Source organism: Nansenia antarctica, assembly GCF_963989245.1.
Source record: "Nansenia antarctica genome assembly, chromosome: 5".
Classification (NCBI taxonomy): domain Eukaryota; kingdom Metazoa; phylum Chordata; class Actinopteri; order Argentiniformes; family Microstomatidae; genus Nansenia; species Nansenia antarctica.
This window is the reverse complement of record NC_137690.1, coordinates 39,781,999-39,806,132: the sequence shown is the minus strand read 5'-3', so window position 1 is coordinate 39,806,132 and position 24,134 is coordinate 39,781,999. Positions and strand designations below refer to the sequence as shown.

The 24,134-nt window shown below is 46.0% G+C and overlaps 1 protein-coding gene across 2 annotated transcripts; it reads right to left on the bottom strand.

Annotated features, from left to right (window-relative positions):
• Positions 1-5,599: 5,599 nt before the first annotated feature.
• chp2 (calcineurin-like EF-hand protein 2) lies at positions 5,600-15,860 on the bottom strand. 2 transcript variants are annotated; one of them, XM_080532278.1, is made up of 7 exons: positions 15,690-15,860; positions 14,991-15,063; positions 14,777-14,857; positions 14,520-14,644; positions 7,341-7,420; positions 7,016-7,132; positions 5,600-6,333 (listed from the first exon to the last, which is right to left on the bottom strand). In XM_080532278.1, exons 1-7 carry the CDS (start codon positions 15,766-15,768, stop codon positions 6,280-6,282), a joined length of 609 nt encoding a protein of 202 aa, XP_080388404.1. In that variant the 5' UTR covers positions 15,769-15,860; the 3' UTR covers positions 5,600-6,279. The 2 variants fall into 2 exon arrangements, with proteins under 2 accessions (XP_080388404.1, XP_080388405.1); XM_080532279.1 differs by having other exon boundaries at positions 7,341-7,402.
• Between the last annotated feature and the right edge of the window lie 8,274 nt (positions 15,861-24,134).

Here is a 24,134-nt window from a genome sequence, read left to right as displayed (position 1 = left end):
CTATTGATTGTACTTTTGTTTTGATTTACAGCGATCAACCAAGTACACCCCGTACTTGGCACTGTTCGGACGGCACCCTCGCAGCCCAGGTGTCATCAACACAACACAGACTGAGGAGGGTGACGACTCAGCTGTGGTTGTGGTTGATTTGCCAGAGGAGGATGTACAGGCGAAAACTGTCGAAGTTACAGATCTACATGCAAAGGTGATGTAAAAATGGCAATTTATGCATAATAATATCTAATAATAACAAATATGCATACAATGGCAATATATGCTACAAAATATGAATATGTTTCAAGGGACAATTAATTAAATGATAACAATTTTTCAGATTTACCAGAACATCCAAATTGCCCAGGCAAGGCAGAAAAAGGCCTACGAGGCCCGGAACAAAAAGGGGGTCAAATCCTTTGACTTCAAAGTTGGGGATGAGGTCCTACGGGCAAACAAGCGGAAGGAGGGACGGAAAGGAGGGTGACTGGAGGCCAATTGGTTTGGGAAAATACAACTGTGAACATTTCAAACCTGCAAACTGCGACACTTTAAATGAATGTGCAATAATACCATGTGCAATATGACAACCCTTGGAAATGTTAGGATAATATAGGAAATGTTAGGATATTTATAGCATAGCATAGAGTACAGCACAGTGTTTTATGTGTATAGTATAGTATAGTAGTATAGTGGATAGTGTATTTAGCCTTTATTTATGTAAACCAGCTCTTCTCCCCTCTTGTTTTTAGTAAAAAAAAAATCCAAGCACCAGGGGAGCCCCCCCTCCTAAATTTCGTTGTATGGTACCTGTACTGTATTAATGACAATAAAGACCATTCATTCATTCATTCATTCATGTGGCTACAGGCCCTACGCTTTCAACTGCCAGGCTCTCCCTCCGTCTCTCTGGGGCCTACGTCCAGGATCGGCCTGGTGACAGACTAGACAGCATTATTAACATTGGCCATGGAATTGTCCTGCCGGAGACCGGCTGTTACCCATTGACGCATCTTGTCTGTCCATAGCTCCCGCTCTGTAGCATCTCCACTCCTCCTTATGGTGGTGACAATACCCGGTCCCTTGTGGGGGTCACTACACTCATTGGTGTGGTTATTATCATGGTTCTGCTTGTAGAAATGCCACTATGGTGGTGACAATACCCGGTCCCTTGTGGGGGTCACAACACTCCTCATTGGTGTGGTTAATCTCATGGTTCTGCTTGTTTGAGGTTTTCCCAAATAAGATATATATGTATATGTACACATGCTATATTTCGGTTAACCTACACAATGTTTTTACTTGATTCCAGCTAATTTGTGAATGAATACGTTTTAGTTTGTGTATGGTCAATCCATTTTTATGTAAATATGGTTTCATGCTGTATTGATTTACAATAAATTCATTGCATTTCATTCAATCTTGTTGCTTTACTACAAAAAACACATCTGATTGAGGAAGACTACAAAACATTGAGAAAGGATTTGGTAAACCAAGTATTTCATGCGTCATATGGTAAGAAGAGGGGTGTGGCCATAGTAATTAATACATCTCTACCATTCTCTGAAGAGAAAGTGATAAAAGATAATAGGAGAAGATATGTAATGGTTGACCCTATTACATTAACCATAGCTAAAGGTAATGAATCTTTTTTTCATTTCATACCTATTAGAATTAAAATGATTAACAAGCATAATGGCACATAGAATGCAGAGATGTGTATATATACAAAGGGTTGAAATATATGTTGTTATTATTATTATTATTATTACTTTATTATCACATAACAGCTATTTGAAGCAAACTATGGAAAATGTATAACAGTGAAATACATTCTTAGAAATGTCTACCGTGTCATGATTACAAAGATACCACTTGAACACACACACTGTGACACATTGGGCACACGCGCGGGCACACGCGCGATGCGCGCGAAACACACACACACACACACACACACACACACACACACAACACACAGTTTCAGATCTACTAACGGGTCTTCGTTGTCATCGTTGGCATCGCGAATCATAGCGAATCATAGCGCTACCTATGGCCGGAAAGGGCAGAACCTATGACCGGAACCGGAAAAGTGGGAAAATCTGGTAGGGGGGGAAAATCCAGGATCGGTCATTAAAATCACTGGGGTCTTAGGGTAAAAAAAATATTACCGAGGTCCTCAGGTAATTTATATGCCATCCGGACAGGGCTATAGACAACTGGCCTACTCTCTGGTCAACCACAGAGGTGCCCTCCTTCTGTCTAGGAACATGGACTATGACAACTACTGACTCAATAGGCAAGGCAAGGCAAATGTATTTATATAGCACTACAAATCAATGCAAACTCATAGTGCTTTACATAAAAACATGCAATAAAAGAACCATTTTATAACAATAAACGTTTAAATAAAAATATGTCATCATTTAAAATACAATAAATTTTCAGTTAAAAACGTAGCCTAAACGGTCATTATTTAAAATACACTCAAATAAAAGCCAAACATAACATAAAAGGTTTGAGCTTATTTTTTTACCCTAACCCTAACCCTAAAATGAATAAAGATGGAGCTGACCTAATGTTTTGTGACAGCTCGTTCCTGTTTTTTGCAGCATAGTGAGCGAACGCTGCCTCTCCACTTTTGGTGTTCACTCAAGGAACAGTTAAAAGGCCTCAGATGATCTTAGGTATCTAGCAGGTTCATAAGGCACTAGTATGTTTGAGATGTATTTCCGCCCTAAACCATTCAGAGATTTGTAGACCAGGAGCATGATTTTAAAATCCATTCTGTGAGATACAGTGTAATGATCTAAGAGAGAAATGTGATAAAACGTCCTAGTTTTAGTCAGGACTCATGCAGCAGCATTTTGAATAAGTTGTCATCTTAAAAATATACAGAGAATTATGGGTTATATGTCCAAGCACGATCTTGAAAAACATATCCATGCTTTTATACTGTATCTAGCAGTTAGACTACTGCAATGGCTTTTTTTCAGGTCTAAGATGATACTCCATCCATACTCCATGACATCCAGTGATGGACTTTGAAGCAGTTGCCAGTCTCTTGTTTGAAGGAAAGCCCGGAGAGAGAGTGCTGTGATGCAGCTCCTGTAGTTGGGGGCAGTTTCTCTGGTTTGATGGTCCCAGCAGCAGCCCGCTTGCTGAAGATGTCAAACCTCAAGTCTTCCAAGTCTTCAGATGGTTTCCCCTGGAACAGAAGCTTGAAGAGTTCACAGCCGGCTTTGAAGATTTGATATTTCTCATCACTGGATGTCATGGAGTATGGATGGAAACTGGGAAAGGAAGGTTATGCACCGGTCCCTTCCACAGACCCCATTGCACCGGACTATCTCCTAAAGTTTGTTAGCTGCAACTGTACTGGGGACTGTAGCACACTCCGGTGCAGCTGTAAAAAGCAAGGAGTCAGGTGTATCTCAGCTTGTGGCAATTGTCATGGCAACTCTTGCCAGAACATCAACCAGCCAGATGAGAAGAGGGATGAGGAAGAGAATCAGGTGGTGGATGAGTAGGGTGAACTTCAAACAGGACAAATCAATGATTTGATGGTGTAAATTTATTTTTTGGAAGATAGTACCAAAATCGTCCTAATATTCTATAACTACACTGCTATATACAGTCTGTTCTGATAAGTATTCTGGTTTATTTGCATACATTGCATTCCTTTTTTTTTTAAAGTTATTTTTTCTGAGTTGGGCAGTCCCACTCATATTTTTTATTTTTATTGACAGATACAGTGAAGTTTAGACAGGAAGGATGGGTGAGAGAGAGAGGAAGGATGACATGCAGGATATGTCCCCGGACGGAATCGAACCGGGGATCCTGCGGTCATTGCATTCCTAAAGAAAATCAGTATAGTGGATTGTTTGAGCCTTTTTTCCACGGTTAGCCATGAGAGTTTCTTGTGCATGTCCAGAATATTTGTGTGTATTGTGCAACAGAGTGCAAGTCTAGCTGTTTTGTTCTGTGCTGTCTGCAGTGTACATAGGTCTTTTTGTAGTTAATCACTCCAATGTTGTATTCTTTTGTGAAATGTTTTCGAATAAGTTTAATTGAAACTGAATGATTGGAATCATTTATTATCCCTACTGTAGATGACACCCTGAAAGCCTAAGGGCGACATAAGCCTATGAATGTAACATGTTGTGGTCATGTGTACATTTTTACTAAAGAATAGTGGTTGTAATAGATTCAGCATCTCAATAAACCCCTAGTTTGACATCTCACAAGCTAATATTGAAACATTTGCATTTTTCACGTTTCTCGCCCAGGCCCACTGGGTACCCCAACTTTGATTGGTTCTCCTGGATTTTCCCAGCGGATTTGAGTTTGCATCTTTTGAGAGGTGTTACTAGACACCTATATGAACACATTGGTGAAAAAAAGCTATTGGTAAGAAATGTTTTCACAGATGGTCAGGCAATAATAGATGGTCAGGCAATAATATTCCCTAACTAGTAATGAGGTAATACAACTAAACAAATAAAACTGAAACTGAAAATAATATTTTGTTTTGTTGAAATGCAATTTTCTTCTGAGGAAAAAGTTAGGACACTTCCATATTTAACTACAAGAGTGTCATGAGGAAGATACGGAGCCCCCCTGGGGTCACATGGTAGAAAAAAATTATTTGATGTGTGAATCCGTTCCCTCGATTTAGTAAATCTGTTCCCTCGGTTTAGTAATCCGTTCCCTCGGTTTAGTAATTCGTTCCCTCGGTTTAGTAATTTGTTAGGGTTAGGGTTAGGGTTAGGCCCTACGAGCCAGAACGATCGCAAGGATTCTAACCCTAACCCTAATCCTTGCGATCGTTCTGGCTCGTAGGGCCTAACCCTAACCCTAACGAATTACTAAACCGAGGGAACGAATTACTAAACAGAGGGAAGGGATTACTAAACCGAGGGAACGGATTCACACATCCCAAAAAATTATCTACCATGTGACCCCAGGGGGGCTCCGTAGGAAAACATTGTTCAAAGCCTTGAATATTTCTCACCTGTTGCCCTTGATGCCTAAGCTGGTCTGGAGTGCTAAATCATGGTAAATGATTCACATACACAAACCAATGACGGCAAGCTACCATGAGCTACCATGCAAGGCACAAGCTGCCATGCAAAGGGTTCAGTGTCTTGCCCAAGGACACAGCAACACATGGACAGGAGGAGCCGGGGATCGAACCGTTGACCTTGGGATCATTAGACACCGGCTCTACCTGAGCCGCAGCCGCCCCATCATCTAGTAAATCATCTATTCCTAATCCCTTGCCCATACAACTAGTTAAAGAACATCTGCTGGTGCATCTGCTGGTGCTAGGAGAGGCTATGTTGTCTATTATAAACAGATCCATTAGGTCTGGTTATGTATTTCTAAAAGTGATCCTGACATCCTGAGAAACTACAGGCCTTGATCATCAAATTGTTTACACAGACTGGAAAATATAGCTGGCATGTGGACTACACTGCAAAAAGTCAGCTCTGAAAAACAAAAACAAAAAGCAATAAAATGGAGGAAATATTACTTAAAATGTGCAAAACGATCTGCAGAATAGGAAAAATGCACCCAAGTAAAAGAGATCTTATAACTAATAATAGATTTTATTTAAAAGTGCCTTTCTCAAACTCAAGGACACTGTTCAGAAAAAAGAGAAGCAGGGCAATAAGCAAACACAACAAACAGAAACAGAATACATGTACAGAAGATACAATTGTATTCAAAAATAAATAAAACAAATGTAAAAAATAAATATAGTAGTCTGCCTACGGATGTCAGGGAGTCAGATACAGTCTGAATGTCTCAATCTAAGCTCATCTAAGTACATTTTTAACATGGCCCTTTTCCTCATTCCGCCCACCCCCCAATTTCTATTCTCTTTTCTCTTTTTCTTTTATTCTTTTGTCTATAAACTGTATTATAATCCTGTTTCTCGTTTATGTTCCCATACGTTTGTAAAGTGTGTTGTGATACTGCTAAAATGCACTTTCATGTAAATGATAGAACTTCAATTGGTTGGGATGGTGTTCCTCGGCTTGCAGGCCTCCCCCTTTTTCCTACAAACATAACGATGGTCATTATGGCCAAACAGTTACATTTCTGTTTCATCAGACCAGAGGACATTTCTCAGCCTTTTTTCCCCCTTATTTTTTCTGCATTTTTCAGCAGCCTTTCGATTAGCCTCTATTTCTGTTTGTCTGTTTGGGATGGGAACACCGCACACTGAGAGGGCTGTGTCTGCGTGGCAAGTTAGGTGGCTGGCTCCCTTGTGTCACTCTAGTGTAGGAAGAGGATGCTCATCTTATGTTCTATGTTCACCTTCTCCAGAGACTGTGAAGGAGAGGAGCCCAGAGTTAGACTTGACTGCAACAGTGGAGCAGAATGAAGTACAATACATTGCATCGCATATCCAGCCTGTAGTAAAGGCTTCACTACAATATGCTGTTAGAGTGATGTATGATTATGAGGCATATTTACTCGAAGTAGGGACACAGCAGAATTAGTAACTTACCACTATAACCAAAGCGAGATAAGACATGCACACACGTCTTACAAAGCATCTTTGTTTTTGTTAACGACGGTGGGTTTTGTATCCTGGATGCGTATGTACGTAACCAACTATACCCTATTTGTTGTCACACCAAACATGTCAATCTTTATGACATCACACATTCGTGACGTTAGAATTATATGGTTCTATCTCCATTTTTGTCAAAATTTAGTTTTTTACATAATCTGATCCATTAGGTGTTTATTAATGCCTGTGTGGTGTTATTTTTAGAATGTTTACATTTTTTAGTTAGTAATTAATAAAATACTAAGGTTCCATCTCACAAAACATAATGGAATGTAAAAACGTTGACGCTCAATATCTCTGAACTACCCTAAACGGAGATAGAACCTTATCATTCGAAGCTCACGACATGACAACGCTGGTCAGAAGAGTTGTCTCAGGCACAGACAGAGCTGGGGCCAGGCTGATCTATAGCGCTACAGCGCCCCCATGTGGTACCTTCTGGAACTCCTCAAAGGAGATGGCGTCATCCATGTCGTCGTCCGCCTCCTCGATGGCGCGGTCGGCGATGCTCTCCAGCTGCTCGTCCATCATCTCCATCATGGCACGCAGCACCTGCCGTTCAAACACCACGGGACAACACCATTCATTTCTCAGAGGAAATACCAAACGTGGCAATGAATTCGACAGTATCAATATTGTACATAACACAGCACAATACACACACTAGATGACACATGCAGATACAGTTAAAATGTCAAATACAATGTACAATTCTCAATGTTCTAAGCAGGTTTAGTCAATGAAAGGTGTAGAAACGGACCTGTAAGAGCTCGTCTCTGGAGATTTTGCCATCTTTGTCCTGGTCGTACAGTTGGAAGGCAACTAAAATAAATGGACAGACTTTCAATTCAGCATTAAAATCTGGCTAGGATAAACCTCTAATATGGCACAAAAGCAAGATGCATGGACATAATATATGATACTACAGTATATAGTTGTTACAGTTGAAGTCAGAAGTTAATGAAGAAATACGCTCCTCAATGTCAATGAAGTATTTAATGACAAAGATGAAAAAGCCCTGCAATCATACAAACAATAGAAGCATGAATTGAGATAAAGTTTAAGCAGGGTAAATGTAATATATATATAACTTAACCAGAAACATTCGAATAACCAACTTACAGGAATTAGGTGGACAGCTCAATAGACGGCCACCGTAACATGAACGTCTGAAACTAAACAAATAATAACATGGCCGACTCCTGACTGAGCCGGACAGCATAACAAACGAGATACTGCCACCTAGTGGACGGCGGTATACCCTTCATCCCCCCCAGTCCGGAAAGCTATAAACTGAAATAGGTAACCGGACTCAGTCCCGCGTCCAACGGCCTGTTTCGGGCTCGTAGTGCTTGGGTGGCTCCCTTGTACGGCTAGGCCGCGTAGGACGGGGCAGCGACAGTGGCGACTGCGACACTAGAAGCGAAGCGTTCGGGGTGGCATCAGTGGGTACAGGGTCGCCCTGGGACCCGAGGCCAGGGGCCGCCTCACCAGCAGACGCCGGCAAGGAGGAACCCAGGGCCGCGCCACAGGGTCCATCCGCCAGCTGCTGGACGATCCCCTGGGGCACCACCGGGCACGGTTGGACAGGTAGGGAGCGGTGTACCAGGGGCACAGGTGGAGGGGACATAGCAGCTGGCTGCTGAGGAGCATAGGGGGTGTAGCCACGGAGGAACCGCCGGTTGCGTAAAGTCAGGCGTCCAGACCCATCAACCTTAACCCGATACTGATCGTGATCACGTGACTCCACCACCACCCCTGACCTGTCCCACTTGTTAGGGCTAGGGCCCTGCTGGTTCTGGAGGAACACCCTCTCACCAAGTGCCAATGGGCGGAGTGGCTTCGAGTGAGCCTGCAGGGACTCAGTGGTACGGGACATCCGGGTCCGAAGGGCATCCTCCTTTGCCGCCCATGCTTGGCGCCAGAGCGGTCGGATATGTGGGTTCGAGAACTTCTCAAGCCTGTTGACGAAGGAAAGCGAACCTCGAAGGGGGTGACCGAAGATAATCTGCGCCGGTGAGAGGTTGCAGTCGGGGTCAGGCGTGTTGCGTAACTGTATCATGGCACGCAGAAAGCGGTCATGATCGAGACTGCCAGTCGGGCCAGTGTTGGACATCAGGAGGCGCTTCGCAGACTTCACTGCAACTTCCGCTCTTCTGTTTGACTGTGGGAAAGCAACAGAGGACACACGGTGTTTGACGCCCCACAAACGGAGGAAGTCCTGTGTCTGGCCTGCTGTGAACTCCGGACCACCGTCGCTCGAAAGTTCCTCCGGCACGCCAAAGGAGCCAAAGAACGCACGGAGGTGGCGAACCAGCCCAGCTGAGCCTCCCATATCAGTGCCTTCTGTGGAGCATAGGACCTCCACCCAGCCCGATAGTCGATCTCCGATAACTAGGTAGTGACGACCTCCATAGTCAAAGAAGTCAGCAAACACCGCCTCGAATGGGGTGGACGGTGGCGAGGATGGTAGGGGGGGCGTGGCTGCTTGTGACGGAGCGTTCCGGTTACAGTCCGCACATCCGTACCTGGCGGCTCGGATGTCCTCTGACATCCCTGGCCAGTAGACTATGGCACGGGCCTGTTGCCCCATCGCCGAGATCCCTTGGTGGGCGGCATGGAGGTGTCGAAGGACGCTGTCGCGGAGGGATGGAGGGACCACGACGCGGTCATGATATAGCAGGACGCCGTCCTGTGCGTAAATGGACTCACAGACTGGTGATAGACTCGCCAGGGCGGGGTCGTTCATATCAACCCTGTCCCCATGTTCGATCAGGTGCAGAAGGTGGCTGAGGCATGCATCACTTGCTGTTTCTCGTGCAAGGATGGTCCAAGAGACGGCTCCGAGCTCTTGTGCATCGGCGCGGATGGAAGCCATAAGTGCTGACTCCACGGCGCCAGGCACGTCCGGCAATCCCAGTGAGAGGCCGTTCGCTGAGCCTGATGGAGACGGATGTCTTGAGGTTGCGTCAGCGGCATAGTTGCTCTTTCCAGGCAGTTGGACAATGTCGAAGCGCCATGGGAGGGTACGCTGCTTGAGTCTAAACAGGCGTGAGTTCGTTATCTCATCTAGTGTACGGTCGCCAAAGATCTTCACCAGGGGCTTATGGTCTGTAACTACGACGAGGTTGTCGCTCCCCTGCGTGAAGTACCGTGCTTGCTCCAGACCCCAAGCCACGGCTAGGGCCTCTCCTTCGATGGCCGCATAGCGCTGTTCGGCCGGGGACAGGAAGCGTGAACCAGCGAGGGTGATCCTCCATCCTCCCGGGCAGCAGTCTGGTATGCCCGAGGCGCAGCTACAATGTTGTTGGAGCAGGAAGTAACCAATACCGCGCTTGGACCAGTCAGGGCGGAGGCAGGTGCGCTTCTGCATGTCGTAGATCTCCACGCCCTCACGGATGGCCCCGACAATAGCACTTTTGGACGTCTGGAAGGCTTCCTCCAGTTCAGGTGACCATGAGAATTTACAGCGTGGGCTGAGGAATGGCTTGAATGGAGCCATCGTGTCGCGCAGCTGGGCATAGTTCGACACCTGGTTGACAAGGCCGAACCAGCTCCTGACATCCGTCGTGGAGTCCGGGGTGGGGAAGTCTCGGATAGCGTCCAAGTACTTGGGGAGTGGCTCGATAGTAGTGTCCGACACCCTGAAGCCAGCGAACTCGACGTTCCTCTCCGCAAACTGGAACTTGTCCGGGTTCAACACGATGCCTGCCCGGCCGACACGAGTAAGGAAGTCGATGGTCCTCCACCAGTGCTGCTCCAGGTCGGTGTCATAGTGGATGGTGTCATCCACACAACGTTCCTTACGCTCATAGTCCGAGAGGACCGCATCGAAACGGCGGTTGTAGCCATCCCCCGACGATAGGAAACCTTGTGGCGCCCTGGTGTAACGCCAGCGGCCAAAGGGCGTGATGAATGTGGTCAGATGACGATCCGATTCACGCAGGGGCACACTGTGGTAGCCATTCCAGGCGTCCGTGACAGTCTTCCAGGTGTCCTTTGGGATACGACGTGCGAGGTGGAATGGGGACTCGGTGGCGAAAGTCTCACGTAGGCAGAACTTGTTGAGAGGTGAGAGGTCCACGGTCCTGCGGGGGGAGCCATTGTGCTTCCGAGTGACCACCATACGATGGCACCATGTCACTGGTTCGCCGTATGGCACACGTTCAATGACACCGAGGGCCTCATCCCGGAGAAGGTCATCGTGGACTCTCTGCTGCCAGTGTAGAGGCACAACGGCCGCGGTGTGGCATGCTCTTGGCGTGGCTGCGGGGTCCACATGCATTTCAATGGGTGGCCCTTCCATGCACGGCAGCGCCCGATGAGGGCAAGTGTTGAATGTGGATGAGGCGTATCTCCCGAATAGCCAATCCTTCATCCGGCTGTTGTTCTCTGGTGTGACAGGGAAAGGTAGCGTCGTAGGGCGTTCCGGAGGGACCGTACGCTGGGGACATGAGCACTGGGCGCTGTGGGGGTTACTCGGGTCGCCGCAGCCGCCGTTGGTGGACCTCGTAGCATTGACGGACAGGGGCTGGTTTGGCGTGTAAGACCCACGCTCGTCGTTGGGCCCCCCTACGATGTTACCTGATGGGAAGTCCATAGACAAGAGGCTGAGGTTGAGCAGCGACTCGTAGGATAGGTACATGGCCCGGACTGAGCTGCTCACGTACACCATGGAGCGGCAGGACGCCACTCCACCGCTGCTGGAGGCTGTCGAGAGTCTAGCGAAGAATGCGCCTTCGACAGCTATGGGGGAGCGGTTGGCGGCCGACATGCTGAGATGGACGGGACGCAGGTCGTCACGTGAGAATCCGCAGGCAATGAACTCCTCTAGGGACCAAAGGTCCGACTGTGCACCAATGTCCGCGATGGCGGATACCCTCGCCCCGTTGACCGAGCCACGGTCGCCGGTGCCTGCACTCGGTCCGACAGGCATGTCAACCGAGATAGTGATCAGCGCTCGGGGATGGTCTCTCAGCCTGGCCCTTCTCCATTCGCCCTTGGAGAAAATGTGGTGCTCAAGTCTGATGGGCGTGGGGGCGTGGCGTTGGTGGTGACTCCCACGACGTTGGCCAGGGCGGGCATCAGACTGAACCGACGAGATCTGGGAGATCGGTTCTGACTCCACGGCGGCCTGTTGACTGCTGGCAGATGGCTGCGGTCGCCCCTTGCGTCGGCTGGCCCTATAACAGTCGATACAAAGCTGGTGGGGCTTGGTATTCCATCCGCGGGATCCCTCTGTGAAGACATTAAAGGTTCTCTTACACTCTGGGCACGGGGCTCGTTTAGCCACGTCCGCTGGGCCTGGGGTCGGGGTGGGGCTCGCCTGTGGACTCTTTGTCAAGCGCTGGAGTGACGACATGGCCGAAAGGGCGGATGACGGGAGAGCGTTGCGGGCCATCTCTTTATTTTCGACGAGTGCAACCACGTCATTCACTGGCATTTTAAGGATGTCTGGCGTCCCAAGTACCTCTCGGCGAATGTCCGAATCAGAGATACCATTGACTAGAACGTCGCGGATGATGTGGTCGGTATAGTCCACATCCTCGCCACACCCACATACTGTAACATAGGCGCATGTCTCCGCTTTCCCCCGTACTCTGGCAGTGAAGGCGTGGAATGTCTCATCACGCTCCTGGCGTAGCTGGAGCAGCTCGGTGCGCAGGACACATGTGGCGACTGGGATGACCGCTAGTGAACGCAAGGCGGCAATTAGGTGTAGCAAAGGTTCGGAAGCGGCGTTGGGGTTGACTTTCAACAGGCTGTCACCAAGTTCAGGCCCAGCGCACTGAAACAACTGGAAAGGGGCCTCGGCGGCTCCTATGCCTGAGCCAGTGCAGAAGACGTCCCAACGACGGATGAACACGTTCCATTCCTCAATCGATACGCCTACGTCGACTTTAGGCCGATCCAGTTTCGGGCCTCGGGGGGTCGGCGCGGCTGTGACAGGCGATGTGCGTTGATGGGCAAATCCATGATTAGTCAACAGGGCAATGGCGAGTGCTTTGGACACGTTTTCAGTTCCGAAAGCGCAGCCAGGGACAGAGCATGCAACGACGACCATGGCTTCCTGGCTTCTTCATGAAGAAATACGCTCCTCAATGTCAATGAAGTATTTAATGACAAAGATGAAAAAGCCCTGCAATCATACAAACAATAGAAGCATGAATTGAGATAAAGTATAAGCAGGGTAAATGTAATATATATATAACTTAACCAGAAACATTCGAATAACCAACTTACAGGAATTAGGTGGACAGCTCAATAGACGGCCACCGTAACATGAACGTCTGAAACTAAACAAATAATAACATGGCCGACTCCTGACTGAGCCGGACAGCATAACAAATGAGATACTGCCACCTAGTGGACGGCGGTATACCCTTCAGTTAACATACACTTAGGTTGAAGTCATTAAAACCATTTCTTTTTAACCACTCCACAGATTTCATTTGAACAAATTATACTTTTGGCAAGTCGACAATTCCAGTGGGTCAGAGGTTTACATACACTAGGTTGACTGTGCCTTTAAACAGCTTGGAAAATTCCATGACTTTAGAAGCTTCTGATAGGCCAATTGACATAATTAGTCAAATGCCTGAAGGTACCACGTTCATCTGTACAAACAATAGTACGCAAGTATAAACACCATGGAACCACACAGCCACCATACCACTCAGGAAGGAGACGCGTTCTGTCTCCTAGAGATGAACGTACTTTGGTGTGAAAAAAAGTGCAAATCAATCCCAGAACAACAGCAAAGGACGTTGTGAAGATGCTGAAGGGAACATGTACAGAAGGATCTATATCCACAGAACAGGTACAGAAGGATCTATATCCACAGAACAGGTACAGAAGGATCTATATCCACAGTAAAATAGAACAGGTACAGAAGGATCTATATCCACAGTCAAACTGCCATAAAAAAGGCAGACTACGGTTTGGAGAAATGTCCTCTGGTCTGATGAAACAAAAATTGAACTGTTTGGCCATAATGACCATTGTTATGTTTGTAGGAAAAAGGGGGAGGCCTGCAAGCCTGTTGTGGGGGTAATTTGCTGCAGGAGGGACTGGTGCACTTCACAAAATAGATGGCATCATGAGGAAGGAAAATGATGTGAATATATTAAAGCAACATCTTAAGACATCAGCCAGGAAGTTAAAGCTTGGTCGCAAATGGGTCTTCCAAATGGACAATGACCCCAAGCATACTTCCAAAGTTGTGGCTAAAATGGTTTACGGACAACAATGTCAAGGTCTTGGAGTGGCCATCACAAAGCCCTGGCCTCAATCCTATAGAAAATGTGTGGCCAGAACTGAAAAAGTGTGAGGCCTACAAACCTGACTCACCAGTTCTGTCAGAAGGAATGGGGCAAAATTACACCAACTTATTGTGGAAAGCTTGTGGGAGGCTACTCGAAACGTTTGACCCAAGTTAAACAATTTAAAGGCAATGCTACCAAATATGAACTAAGTGTATGTAAACTTCTGACCCACTGGGAATGTGATGAAAGAAATAAAAGCTGAAATAAATTCTCTCATTACTGCATTTCGTTGTCTGGTACTTGTACTCTGCAATGACAATAAAGTTTAATCTAATCTAATTATTCTAACATTTCACATTCTTAAAATAAAGTAGTGATCCAAACTGACCTAAGACAGGGAATGTTGACTGAGATTAATGTCAGGAAATGTGGAAAAACAGAGTTTAAATGTATTTGGCTACGGTGTATGTAAACGTCTGACTTCAGCTGTATATTATATTATAGTTAGTACACAAAAGGCGCATTCCGGAATATATTGCAGTCGCAGATATCACCACACCTGGATAAGTGGAGAAATGTGGAGAAATGGGACACACAGCAATAATAATGACCTCTGTGTTAGGCTCTTGGAGAGTTTGCTAAAATCAACGTTGTAGATGGGCCAGAGGACTCACACTTGAGCTTGCTGGTCCTGCTGTTGACGGCCTCAGGCAGTGTGGGGTCACTGGGACGCTTCGGGTCCACAGGTTGGAAGTGGGCCAGGATTCTCACAAAAGAGTGGAAATCAACAGTTTCCTCTCTGAGAGAGACATTATAATCAATATCAGCCCAAACTCTGTGCAGAATAGGCAACGTGGGTATGTAATCATTGTTATGTAGTATTTGGACTGACTGTTGAATCTATAGCCTATAATAAAAGATGTTTCTATACCCTGAAGAGAAAAAGGCCCCAATTATTCGACCCCCGATGGGGTTGATCGCCAGCTCCTTGATGGCTTCAAAATCTTGTGGTCTTCACGATGAAAGGAATAAAAACAATAGGAAGATTTGTTGTTGTTGTTGTTAAATTACAATCCAAAATATGATGCGATTAAAGTACCAATGTAGGCCTACATATGGAAAACAGAACACTTCCCATCACTCACTCGAGATGGCCTCTCTTCTCTGTGTCCAGCGCTTCAAAGCGCTCATAAAGTCGGACAAGTTGTGCAGGGGTGACTGTGGAACAAAAGGAGAACCATCGATGTATGCTCTCAATAGCCTATACGTCATCAGCGGACTTGTGTAGGGCAGGACAGGGGGCATGCCACAAGATAATAATAAAAAAAAAGACTAATGGAATGAATCCATTAAAAGGCACTGGACCACAACCTCAGTTCACTTTGTTTTCGATCCATGATGGATCAAGCTTTATTAGTGTAAGACTATAAAGCTAGGATTAGTTAGTTATTAATTGACTTTTCTATCTGTTCTTTTCTAAAACTATGAACCATCTCATGTAATACACTGATGCGTAGCCTACATGAGTCGGCGTTGTGCGCGCGGCCGTAATCAGACCCTGGCACCTGTCACCAGCAGGCTCGTGAGTGACAGCTGGCCTTTCTCAGATAAAACACGGGCTACTGAACCTCTGCTTTTACATGCAAACAAGTGGATTTATCTCCAATTACAATTACTCTGTTGCAGTTACTTTCTACGACAATGGCTGCACAGTTCCCCCTTATCTCAAATACTGTTATACGCCCACTCCCAAATACTTTTGCGCTCAAAGAATAACGGACAATTCTATTCCATCCTAAGGTACGTTCTCAAGATGTTACAGTCCTATCGTTCCAACGACTTACATCCCGTCTCTTCTATTAATTCCTCGACGTTTGGAATCTTTGCTAGGCGTGGATGGGAAGAGGAGTATGTCAATCCCATGTTGAAAAAGCAAGGACAAAAACATCTGTTTAATAAACAAACGTGAGCTCGTAAACTTCTGTTGACTTCAAAAATACCCGAGGTTTTGCAATACAACTACAGCGAAATAACTTCAGTAACAAGAAGGTGCATTGAACTGATAGTCAAGCAAGCCAGTCATGTTGACAGACAGGCTGTGTAGCCAATCGCAGCCGTTGTGGTAAATCACCAATGGCTGGAGAGTCCGCGTCCAGTTGCCAAAAAAACACTAGCTTGTGCAAGACCACTAGGCAGCCTGGACATCATTTACACCAAATCTAATAACTTAATATCCACACATTGGATACGCCATTAAGTGATAGATTGCTTCCTTAATTTGCATTATTCTCATCAAAATACAATTTGACATGTTTCAAACGTATCTCCCTGAAGAAAAGTCACATTAGATTTGAAAAAGTACTAAAGCTACTGAAGCCAACTACTGAATACTGAATTGCATCCAACATTCTTTCGTCGTGAAAGTTGTTCCAGGCACATTTGACACTAGATGGCGCCATCCCTTTCAGATGTCAAGGAAACTTTAGGGCACTGTGTCCAGATTGTATGTTATATTGCTTTTCTCAAAGAAGGAAGATATAAAATACTTCATTTGCTGTGGGGTTAAGGAATCCTATACCAGATCTATGTCCTAACCACCGTAGGACGTTGCAGCAATTTTAATTTCCTGGTGTTCTGCTGCTACGCGTTGCGTTATATAGACATGTGGCCAGCCGAGGCTCGAACCGCCGATCTGCCAACCTTGCGATCGTTAGACGGCAGCTCTACCTCCTGCGCCACAGCCGCCCCAGTAGTGTACAGAAACATCTTGTCTGCTCGAGTGCAGGCAAGTGGAGAGTAGAGCCAAAAGAAGAAAAAATGCTTCACTGTCCCATTACTTACACAGGACACGTCTTATAGATCTTATAGATGGGGCGGCTGTGGTGCAGGAGGTAGAGCCGGCGTCTGATGATCGCAAGGTTGGTAGGCCGGCGGTTCGAACCCCGGCTGACCACATGTTCGAGCTGTCCTTGGGCAAGACACTGAACCCCAAATTGCTCCCAATGAGCGGGGCCGGCGCCTTTGCCACCATTGCTGTGTGAATGTGTGTGTGAATGGTGAATGAGAGGCCGTTGTAAAGCGCTTTGGAATAAGGTGCTACATAAGTCAGTCCATTTACCATTTATTTACCATCTTATACTGTATAGAGACAGTGAATAATATGCAGGTATATAGCATAGAAGCAGTGCTGCTATTGTATATTGTGTATTATTGTGTTATTGTATTATTGTGCTACTTTACCCGGCTGCCCTCGAAAAGGCGGTTCAGGACCATGGCCGCAAGGACAAACAGACTGAAGAACAGCTTCTACCCCAGGGCCGTCCAGGCCCTGAACACAGCAAAGACCTAGGTTCTGGGCACTGGACAGTCTGGACGGATTGATGGCAGCTGCTGGACTGAAAAAATCAGGTGTAGTGCTGAGGCACAAATATGTACATTTCAAGCCTGCAAACTGCGACACTTTAAATAAATGTGCAATAACACTATGTGCAATATGACAACCCTAGTCGTCTATCTGTACAGTATAGTATAGTGGATAGTGTACATAGCCTTTATTTATGTAAACCAGCTCCTTCCCTTCTTGTGTTTTTTTTAAAGTGTTTTTTTTTTAAAGTGTTTTTTTCAAGTTTTTTTCACCAGGGGAGCCACCCCTCCTAAATTTCGTTGTTTGGTACCTGTACTGTAGCAATGACAATAAAGACCATTCATTCATTCATTCATACTATTGTGTTTTATTATGTTTTAAAAGAGAAGACCTTGAGAGAAAGCAGTGTATTCCCGTACAGGAGAAGAAACGTTTTAGAACTCAATCTTATCTCCTTTTTTTTTTTTTTTTTAAAGGCCCAAACAAAGAGGTCATCAGAGTACTCTTGGTGAGATCATTTTGTTGTGAAATCATAAACATAAAAAACAAAACATCTCCACCTCAAACGTTTCCAGGATTTCACCGCTAGCAACGGCCCTCTTACTCTGCTGATCCATAAACACAGAGGAAAACCTTCATATCTGATCCATATGAACACAGAGGAAAACCTTCATATCTGATCCATATGCAACACAGAGGAACACCTTCATATCTGTTTGGAGCTACTAGAAATATGGAATATAGTAAACTAAAGATACTAGAAATATGGAATATAGTAAACTAAAGCTACTAGAAATATGGAATATAGTAAACTAAAGCTACTAGAAATATGGAATATAGTAAACTAAAGCTACTTTGAAGGTGGAGCCACGCGGGGAGGTGGAGCCACGTGGGGAGGTGGAGCCACGCGGGGAGGTGGAGCCACGCGGGGAGGTGGAGCCACGTGGGGAGGTGGAGCCACACGGGGAGGTGGAGCCACGCGGGGAGGTGGAGCCACGCGGGGAGGTGGAGCCACGCGGGGAGGTGGAGCCACGCAGGGAGGTGGAGCCACGCGGGGAGGTGGAGCCACGTGGGGAGGTGGAGCCACGCGGGGAGGTGGAGCCACACGGGGAGGTGGAGCCACGCGGGGAGGTGGAGCCACGCGGGGAGGTGGAGCCACGCGGGGAGGTGGAGCCACGCAGGGAGGTGGAGCCACGCGGGGAGGTGGAGCCACGTGGGGAGGTGGAGCCATGCGGGGAGGTGGAGCCACGTGGGGATGTGGAGCCATGCGGGGAGGTGGAGCCACGCGGGGAGGTGGAGCCACGCGGGGAGGTGGAGCCACGTGGGGAGGTGGAGCCACGTGGGGAGGTGGAGCCACGTGGGGAGGTGGAGCCACGTGGGGAGGTGGAGCCACGTGGGGAGGTGGAGCCACGTGGGGAGGTGGAGCCACGCGGGGAGGCGGGGGGGGGGAACATGTAGTGAGTCGTTATAGTAGTTCACTAGATGGCTACATGGCAAAAAGTAGCCTTAAGCCTAACCCTAACTACTGACAATAGTCATAGTCAATTTATTTAAACATGCACCAAACTACAGCGGTTTAGGGTGCCCTGGGCGCGGACTCTAAACACAGAGAGAAAAACATGATGGAATATGGTACCACAGACAGGCAAGGACAACAACATAAACAAACAAAATAAACATGGAGGACGTCTAACATTCATAACCGCACACCTTTTTAAAGACAGACATTCATACTATGACACATCAGGAACATCTCAGTAGCCTAGTTCACGGCAGTAGTGAGTTTCAAGCAGAGTCTTGAAAGTCTCTAGATCGGGGGAGGTCTTGATGTTCAGTGGGAGGTCGTTCCACAGCCGTGGAGCTGCCACTGCAAACTCCCCTTGTTACCAGATTTGATCGGGGACCATCAAGAGTCTCTTGTCGTGGGATCGGAGGGATCTTACGCTGGAGGCATAGTCCAAGACTTGTGTGATGTAGTGTGATGTTGTGTGATGTAGTGTGATGTAGTGTGTGATGTAGTGTGATGTAGTGTGATGTTGTGTGATGTAGTGTGTGATGTAGTGTGTGATGTAGTGTGATGTTGTTTGATGTAGTGTGATGTAGTGTGTGATGTAGTGTGATGTTGTGTGATGTAGTGTGATGTTGTGTGATGTAGTGTGATGTAGTGTGATGTAGTGTGTGTTGTGTGATGTAGTGTGATGTTGTGTGATGTAGTGTGATGTAGTGTGATGTAGTGTGTGATGTAGTGTGTGATGTTGTGTGATGTAGTGTGATGTAGTGTGTGATGTAGTGTGTGATGTAGTGTGTGATGTAGTGTGATGTAGTGTGTGATGTAGTGTGATGTAGTGTGATGTAGTGTGATGTTGTGTGATATAGTGTGATGTAGTGTGTGATGTAGTGTGATGTAGTGTGATGTTGTGTGATGTAGTGTGATGTAGTGTGATGTTGTGTGATGTAGTGCGATGTAGTGTGATGTAGTGTGTGATGTAGTGTGATGTTGTGTGATGTAGTGTGATGTAGTGTGATGTAGTGTGATGTAGTGTGGGGCGAGGCCATTTAGTGCTAGAAAAGACTAGTGAGGTTTGTTAGTTTAACTACCATCAAGCTACTGCAAAATGAAGTTCAACTAATGGTTGACCTATGCAGTGGAACTACTCCCCCACTGTTAGTGCCAATATCCTTCTTTTCAACAAGAAAATAGCTATTCTGTGTCTTCCTGAAAGGCATGTTTTCATGTAAACATTTGTTGAACCGTTCTCTTAATATGTATACCAAAGGCAGCTGTAAAGTTGTGTCTTACTAATTTATTTACTTAGTCCAAGACTGATTGAACCCCTCTCTTGGCAGTCTTGACATTATAAAGTGTTTACGATAAATGTTTACTATAAACTGAAATTTTTCAGTTATTACAGATTATGAAAGTGAAAGTGTCAAATTAAAATTGTCATACACTGAAATCTGAAAATAGTTTAAGCTTATTTGAATTATTAGATGATCACACAGTCACTTGCTTTTGAACACATCCTAAAACATATGTTTGTTTACATGCCATATATCACAAATCCAGTAGCCAGGAAGCAGGATGGCAGATGATACAGTGAATCCAATTCACAAATTCTAGTGCTAAAACTGTTATATTGAGTGGGCTCTTCAACACTTAAACTTTCGTAATATGAAAACAAAGGGGAAACTTTTGACTTGCTTTTTAAAGAAGCTTTTTGGTCATTTGTGCGACTTGAGAATTGCACAAATTCTCACATATTCTCACAAATGTATGGGATTACTCTACAGAAGGACTGCAGCTCTCACTTGTATTCTCTAGTCTACAATCTCCACAAATTACCCAAGTTATACAGTCAAACAACCTAATCACACAATGCAATGTTTCTGTCTGTGTAGACATCGACCGACAGTACATCGCCCTTCAACTAAGGTGTGTTGCCAGTGTGAAGGGCAGAGTTTGATCCTTGGGTACCTGGCATGGAAGACTCAATAATAATAATAATAATAATAATAATAATAACTTGTATTTGTATAGCGCTGCAAGCGTTGCAGCTCAAAGTGCTCCAATCATTATATAATCATAATTTAATTATTTAGTCATTTAAAGGCAATATTAAAAATATGGGTTTTTAGTCTTGACTTGAACATTTGCTGAGGTTGCATCCATAATGTAAACTGGCAGTGAATTCCACAATCTGGGTGCATAAAATGAGAATGCAGCCTCACCAAATCTCTTCTTTTGTACATGTGGTACACAGAGAAAACCAGCGTCAGAAGACCTGAGAGCTGTATTGGGCTGATATGCTAGCAAAAGGTCTGAACATATTTTGGTGCGGTGCCAGTGAGAGCTTTATAAACAAGCAGAAGGATCAGAAGGCTCTACCGTTGAGTTCCATCCAAGGCTCTACATTTGAGTTCCAATGTCTCAGAGAGGGCTACCTCATCACCAGAGCGGGACTCCTATCCAGCTCTGATTGGCTACTGCCAGTGTCAGTCTGACATCACCCTAAATACATACCTCCTCCTCACTGGATGATGAGCACAGTTAGGAATATGTGACAGCAGCTGGTGAAACCGGGAACAAGTCGGCAACCAATCAAAACGTTCCGACTTTTATTCCGAAAAATGTCAATAGTCGAATGTCAGCGTTGTTGAAAAATCAATGACACACTCGCTAGTCAAGCCGCACACACACAACACTGTAAATGTACTTGTGCATGCACACACGCAGACAAGCACGCACAAAGACACACGCACATGCTCGCGACCGCACACGCACGCACACACACGCACAGAGATGCAAACACACACACACACGCAGACTCCGATGGGGTTTACAAGAGGTGAATAGTGTATGAATATACAGACAATCTAAATTCAATCCAATAGGTGTGAAATAGAGTTTTGTTTTTTTTAGCTCAGGAAAAGAATGGAGCAATCCATGTCTTTTCCCAAAGTAGTCGTAACGGCAGGTGCCTGCCTGCCAAACCAGTGTTCACATAACAATCTGTTTACGTATGGTTATGTAACACTGCTGCTCTGACCATGTTGTCTAAGACCTTCACGAAGCATTTCAGTTTCTTCAAAGCCTTTATCACAGCATGGCTTGTTTCGATCATGCATGTTTTGAAACTCTTAGTAAGGAGTTTTGTGCAATTTCATTCTGGTAGGCCCAAGTGTTCTGAATGAGAAGGGTATATGCGTCGTCAAGGTTCATACCAATTATCATACAAATCAAATAAAACCGTTAAAACTGTGGTTGTTTGGTTGTGCACAATTGGGATTTCAAGGATTTGTACAATGTTCACTTTTGATTTCTGCTTTTCATTCCTTGTTTACTCTAAGCCGCATTTTTTAGGATCTCCCATTAAACTGATGAAATCAAAATGAAACTGAATGTTTCAAGACACGTGCTGCAGGTCACACACCAACCTGTGGCAAATACTGTCATGCCCAACCATTAAACAACACCACAGGATTTCCAACATTTCCAACACCTTTGTGTTGCATCCATCATTCAAATGCATTAAAAAAACAACTCTTCAGTGGTGCTGCCTTACATTCACATAAGGTCAGACTTGTTTTTAATCGGTACATCTTACCGATTAAAGTTACTACGTTACTGTTAACATTCCTGAGAAGACAAAGCAGGACGGAGCAGAAAAAACACCAAACTCTCCTTTATTGCCGGAGCCCGCCTCCCTCTCTCTCTCTCTCGCTGACAGTAATAAGCACAAACTTGGTCTCAGGGTGGTTTTGTGTCCCTGGTGGTTTTGTTCCTGGTGCCACAAGCAATGAAAGTGAAAGCATGTCAGAAGGGCCGTGTTGGGCAACGCGCCAGCTGGGGGAAGAATGGAGTTGTCCCGCTTGTGGAGTCGGATCGGCATGGTAAACTCACTCCTCAAGTCCAGGTTCCCCCCATCAGCATTGCAAGTTAGAGACTCGGGTAAAGACCCAACTGGAATTACAGGGCTACTGTTTGTTTCGACTGTTTTCAACCAACTTGACGTCTGTTCCGTCTTTCACCCCTGGTCTGCCATTGGTCTGCAGATCAACAAATTGTAAACACCAGGGGGACCTGTTCTGGAGGGGGTAACAGAACATTCAAACAGAAATGTATTGTGTAGTGATCTGTACATCTAAATCTAGAACTCAGGATGGAACAAACGTATTTCTCGGGACACTCTCGCTCGTTGACAATAATAAGCACCAACTTTTATCTCGGGGTGGTTTTGTTCCTGGTGCCACAAGCAATGAAAGTGAAAGCATGTCAGAAGGCCATGTTGGGCTACGCGCCAGGTGGAGAAGAATGGAGTTGTCCCGCCTGTTTGAACTTTGACCCCCGCTCCGCCAGTTGGCTTATCAACAACTAGTAAACACCAGGGGCCTATTCTGGAGGGGGGAGGGGGAGGGGGGGGGGGGGGGGCAAAAGAACATTCAGAAAGAAATGTAGTGTGTAGAACAGATAATGCCTGAGTGTGTACTGTATGACCAACACGGTAGAGGGAGAAGGACAGAAGACAGAGCGGTGTTTTAGTGTCAGCGTGGAGTTAAGCCCACTGGTGTCTCCCATCAATAATATCCTGGGGAATTCAATTCATTCTGTTGTCATTCTGGAGAATTCACAAAGGTCACGGGTTGGAGCGGCAACCGCAAAACTGTCATCTGTGTGTACTAAATCACCTGTGTGTACTAAATCACCTGTGTGTACTAAATCACCTGTGTGTACTAAATCACCTGTGTGTACTAAATCATCTGTGTGTACTAAATCATCTGTGTGTACTAAATCATCTGTGTGTACTAAATCACCTGTGTGTACTAAATCATCTGTGTGTACTAAATCACCTGTGTGTACTAAATCACCTGTGTGTACTAAATCACCTGTGTGTACTAAATCATCTGTGTGTACTAAATCATCTGTGTGTACTAAATCACTGTGATATACACACAGGTGCAGACAGCTGTCAAGAAAACAGGTCAAAATCCAAGAACATCGAATCAAATTGCGGAAGAGAAATCGAAAGATTTCCACATCCCCCACCATCCTCCCCCACACCGTCACACCTCCGTTGGTGGTCTACGCCCCCCCGCCCCCCCCCCCCCCCATGCCCGCCCATTTGGGCGCCATCCTTGGTCAGCTCCAGCCATGCGACCGGAGCAGATGACATCCACACATCTCCAACGTGCTCAGCCTCAAACTGGGTCAATGAACCTTCAGAGAGAGAGAGAGAGAGAGACGAGGCAACAGTCTGCCGGTTCTCTCCTCCCCCCTCTCCTCCCACCTCCTCCTCCTCCTCCGTCGGGCTCTGGGTTGAAGGAGTGACGTGGGCAGAGAGAGCGGGCTGTCCCGCTGGGCCGGGGAAGGCCGATAATGAAGGGGAGAATGTTCCGGGCCAGTGGAGGTGAAGGAGAGAGCAGACTC